At 33.2% G+C, this 5638-nt stretch overlaps 1 protein-coding gene and 1 long non-coding RNA gene across 2 annotated transcripts in view; both read right to left on the minus strand.

Annotated features, from left to right (window-relative positions):
• Positions 1–2009, minus strand: part of LOC107647349 (phosphomevalonate kinase, peroxisomal-like) — a 9116-nt gene extending 7107 nt beyond the window's left edge. Inside the window, exon 1 of the mRNA XM_021104813.1 lies at positions 1932–2009. Coding sequence (XP_020960472.1) covers positions 1932–1955 — 24 coding nt within the window. The 5' untranslated portion in view covers positions 1956–2009. The remainder of the gene's footprint in view (positions 1–1931) is intronic.
• On the minus strand, positions 896–1510 carry LOC110263486. Its single transcript, XR_002349233.1, has 2 exons — positions 1471–1510; positions 896–1192 (listed from the first exon to the last, which is right to left on the minus strand). It is a non-coding gene; the product is annotated as an uncharacterized LOC110263486 (long non-coding RNA).

Raw genomic sequence — 5638 nt, forward strand, 5'->3', positions numbered from 1 at the left:
GTGGATGAAGACAGCAGGAAAGCAGAGGTTCAGAGGAACGAAAGCATCTCTATACACTTATCTGAAGTTCTCACCAATGATATACATAAGTGTTTCTATCTTTATTTTCTATCTATTTATTATTTATGTTCGAAAACTCCATAACTATTTTATATCCGCCTGACTGAGATTTACAAGGTGACCATAGCTTGCTTCATACCAACAATCTCCGTGGGATCGACCCTTACTCACGTAAGATTTATTACTTGGACGACCCAGTGCACTTGCTGGTTAGTTGTATCGAAGTTGTGAATGAAAAATGATTCATTAAGACATGCGTACAGAGTTTCTGGCGCCGTTGCCTGAGATCACAATTTCGTGCGCCATCTAACTTCCTAGAACTCTTAGGCTGAGAAGCTAAATATTCAAATTTGAACCGCTTTAGTTACATGGTCCCTATATCAAAATTTGAACTTCAAAGCATTCTATAAAAAGACATATGGCCATTAATCCTCAGGTTCCAAAATCCCACTAATAATCCAAAAAACTACATTTTTTTAAACAACCATAACATCAACATTTCTAGTTATTTAGCTATTTACCAATATAGAACATGGCATTATTAATTAAGGAATTCTATATTGGTAAAGAAAGCATATAAAGGAAAAGAAAAGGAAAAGGTTGACTTACCAACCAGTGATCCAAGAAGCAAAGGGTGCCCATGATGGACCAGCAACTTGAGGAAGCTCAATTGATGAACAGGAACGAGTGGCAAAAGCAATTAAATTCCCGCTTGCATTTGAAAAGCATTATTATTTGACCCTCCTATCAGTCATCAGTTCCAGCCAAACAGGAAAGAAACAAACATTCAGAATAGAGACATACCACTTGCAAAATATCATAAAAAATTGCACCAGAAAACAAAATAGATTCAATTACTCCTCTATGCAAATTGCACCATAAAACAAAATACCGTAATGTTTTCTTGAATGGCATTGATGAAGTCGTGTCAGTGAGGGAGCGAGAGTGTAAGAGAGAAGTTCATGCTATATAATGAACATTAGACATGCACACAAATTAGCATTATTGTTCATGCTATATAATGAAGAGTAAACTGTAGTTCAACACTTACAGGCAAGGCTTTTATATATTCCAATATAAGCTTAAAACTTCTCAAATCCTGTTTCGTTTCAGCATTTACTTCGACAGGCTTCTGAAACAATAATGAATATAAAATGAGCAATGGTTGAAAATATTGCCTACTTTGAAACAACAAAAATTAACATGGGGAAAAGACAGACCCGGAATAAAATAAAATTAAAAAAGAAAGGAGAGAAAGGTAGAAGCAATGGTACTCTAACCTGGCACATAAATAAATATAGTAAACAAAAGCTATAACTTTACCTATTATGACTTAGAATTCAAAGCAGGTTAATAAAAAAAATGTAGAATCAATGGACCATAACTTCATTAGAAGGCAATGATTGTTACCCTACAAAATCCCACTTTTGTACTAATTCTTGCAAAATATATCTTCCTAGTACACTTTCATAACAGGCAAGTTCATTGTCGATTCTTTGAGGACTCAAATCAGTTTATTTGTGAATTTGGTTAAGAATATAAGGACTTGCTAACCATGCATTTGAGATAGATGCATTAAGAATTCCATTTGGAGCTATTCCTAACACAGTTTCTTCCAATTCTTCCACGGAAGGCCGTTAGAAACAGGCACTTAACATGCACTAATGACATTGCGTTTAGATTCTCTTTTTAAGATAGTAAACACATTAATTCGTTTATTTCCTTTATATAAACAAAATTCTTGACAAAGTTATGCTAAAAAGAAAAAGGAAAGAAAGGAGCATGATAAGGCCCTCAGAGACATTACGTCGAACACATGATAGACGTGAATATATTATAACATTATCTCCAACATAAACATGAAAGTTAACACCATCAAAATAAGTAGAAGCCATGCAGGTGCACACATTACAACTAACAAGTATTTATTTGAAGGAATGATATATCGATCACAAACAGTAAACGGGAAAAGATGGAGATTATGAAGCACAATGAAGCAGAACCACCACAAATGTACAAATTTCATCATCTACCGTTTATACACCACAATGAAATCTAACCAGAGAAGATTCTAATCGCTGCACTTCCTGAAGACAAAAATCATTCAAAATTAAATTGAAACAGGGAGTGAATAAATAAATAAATACATAAGTCGTCTTGAAAGAAAAGCTAGGGTTCGAAGAGACAGACAAGTTTACAAAGTGAGAGTAAGATTGATAATGTTATTGCTAGGGTTTGTTGGTTTGTTAGTGTGTAATGGTTTCGATTCCTGAAGCCATACCTGAACAGCACAGGAACTATGATTTCAAATGAGAAGAATTCAAAAATTGAAAGCTATGCAAAACCATACCTGAACCGGTGGATGAGGATGACCAGCGAATGGCAGTTGCTGTCAGTGATGAGATCGTGGACGGAGCGATGGAGAGAGCGGCGGTGGTGAAAAAAGCTCCTGTGATGGAGAGAACGTGGACGAAGAGAGGAAGAAGCTCTGAGAGGATAGGATCTAAGAGGATGGGTTCTGAGAGGATAGGAAGAAGCTCCTATGAAGGAGAGTGTGGAGTGTGAATGCATCGCGAGAGGATAGGATGTGATTTAGGTTAACTTAATATTTTCGAGGGAAAATTTTAAATTACAGACGGATTTTCCGTCTGTAATAATTTAATAAAACGCGCGTTTTGTCTACTTAATTACAGACGGAAAATCTGTCTATAACCATTCCACGGAAAAAAAATTAATTTTTCCGACGGAATTATAGACGGATTCTCTTTTCCGTCTGTAATTTATACTAATCTATTTTTTTTTGTTTTCCGACAAAAAAATTCCTCTGAAATTTCGTCTGTATTTCAGTGGGATAAAATCCGTCGGAAATATCCGTCTGTAATAACTAGTTTTCTAGTAGTGGATTAATGGTTTGTATACAGAGTTATGAAATGGGAAGATGATTAAATTTTGAAAAGATAATTGATTACATTGTGGTATTTTAAAGTCTTTTTTTTAAGACTTTTTTTGGTATCAAACCAAAATAGATCCACCATATGGGAATGAGCTTGAGATAGGTTAGAGTGAGTTTGAATTTTTCAATAAAGACGAGATCTTTATTAATAGAAATTAGATCTAATGAATCAACTATACTTGGTGTTCTATAAGTTGCCAAATTGACAAAAGAAAGAGAAGATAATTATATAAAAATTTAATAAAAATAAATAATTTTTACTAACTCTTTTTGTACAAATTTTGTAGGAAAAAAGATTATTAAAAGATATATCAAACTATACTTTCACTAAAACTATTTTTGGAGGGGGTGATTCCACTTCGAGTGAAGTTTTTATTTAATTTATATTAGTCAATATAGTTACTACTAAAGATAGTAGTTAGAGTAAGTTTAGTGTAATTGATTCTAATGACAATTTGTGTATATTGTGTAGTAAAGATGTTGAGAGTGTTCACTACTTATCTGTTGTTTTTGAATATTTTTGACAGCGGTAATATATTTGGACTTGTAATAATGGTCGTCTTTGAACTATCCTAGGTACTATAAAGAAAAATTTTAAAAATTAGACAAAAATGACAATAAAAAAGGATATTTGTAAGAAGTAGTTGATGAACTTTTTTGTTATTGTTTGAAATATATGACGAAAAAGAAATCAAAATCTTTTTTAGAATAACACGTAAGAAATTGTGGTAGTTATTATATATTCATTTAGAAATTATAAAAAATGAATAAATTATATTAATTCTTTTAATTGTTGATGACAATAGCATAAATAATAAAAAAATAAAATTTATAATTATTTTTTTATATATTTTCTTATTTCACCTGGTTGTTGTGTTGATGTGTTGAGCCTTAGGTTTTAAAAAAGAATAACTGAAAAATTGTGCCTTAATTAGAATTTAGACAATATTTGTTACAGTGTTTGTCTAAACAATAATTCAACTTCCCTTATTGACTATCATTATTGATATATAATCTCATAACTAATGAGTATGAAACGAAGGTTTCACATGGAATTAATAATATATATATATCCTCTTGAGAAAAGCTTATTTATTGTCGGTTTCCTAGCCAAGTCCTGAGTTGGTTGGAATTTACACGATTCATTATCTGCCGATGAGATATGATTAAGATCGTAAATGCAATATTTTATTAAATGCATTATTTTTATCTACCACAAGATCAGGATGTGTTTTTATGATTTGTGATTGTATGCATGACCAAATGGGTGGATAATTAATCTATAAGAACAAAAATAATCAATCAATAATTGATAGATGATTCTCTCAACGTAACTTCATGATGTATATTTTAGTCCCATATTATGTCCATCGGAGTCACACATACATCAACCCGTCATCTACTTACCCTCAATATTTGTTATAATGAACTCTTTGTCAAACAACCACCGAGAGATTAGGTTTGAGATTTGATTATTATAAGTCAAAAATGATTTTTTTTTATATATATACTCCTAAAGCAGGTTCACATTATTTAATCACGTACATCTATAGATTTTCATATCATTAATAATTAAATTTGTGAGTTTCATCAAGTTTTATGTAAAATAATATTCATTATCTATCACAAAATTATTTTTTCTAAAAATTTAAACTGATAAAAAAAAACACGTAAATAGTTATATCTTTAACATATCTTCTCACACAAATTTTTTTTTTTAAGTTTGTATGATTTTTTGCCAAGCTTTCTATCTGTTTTTTTATTGATTTTATACTAATTTTTTTTTTGTCAATAAAAATCAAACTTTAAATATTTAAGTTATAAAAGTTCTAATACCATCTAAATATATATAAATTATTATCAAAAGAGACACCATTCTTAATTTAAGTAAATTTACACTTGTTACGGTAGGTAACCGGAGATTAATGGGCCGGATGGCGTTGGTTGGCCCAAACGTATGAAGGAGGTGGCTTTCGAGTGGACCTGGTACTCGGTGTTCCTCCGGGGGTGGTACCTGCAAAGACACTCCGATGCCTAAGTTAGCAAGAGTGTGAGCAGGTTAGAGAGTATTGGAACTTAGTGATACCTGAATGGTGTCAGTGTATTTATAGTGGTGAACCAATAACCACCGCTGAAGTAGTGTCACCTTTTTAGGTGGATAACTGTTCCCATATCTTAGGGAGGTTAAGATATGGCTCTATGAAGTGGTTAGAGAGTTTCTAGGGGCAGTTACTCATTCGAATGAGTGTTATCTGCCAGCTAACCCTCGTATCCGACTTCTTTGGAGCAGGTCGTGTTCAGTACCGACTTCTGGGGATGAAGGCTGGTACTGGGTGAGGGCCAACCCTTTGGGTTGGGCCTTTTTGCTTGGGTCCTGAGCCCTATTTATTGGGCCAGGGTATGAACAGTGCCCCTACTCGAGCCCAATTTCTTTTTAAGAGTTGGGTTCGAGTATTCAACTCGGGGTCTTGGCCGATTTGCGAGAGGACCGACGTGATGGTTTAAGAACCGACGTGATTTTTTTGACCTTTCGGTTCTGACAGTTACGTCTAATCAAGCATCGTGTCCGTTAGGGGTGTGCGTAGAGATTTAATGGCCTTGGTAACGGTGCATCTTCATTAATGA

The sequence above is a fragment of the Arachis ipaensis genome, chromosome B06 (assembly GCF_000816755.2).
Source record: "Arachis ipaensis cultivar K30076 chromosome B06, Araip1.1, whole genome shotgun sequence".
Lineage (NCBI taxonomy): Eukaryota > Viridiplantae > Streptophyta > Magnoliopsida > Fabales > Fabaceae > Arachis > Arachis ipaensis.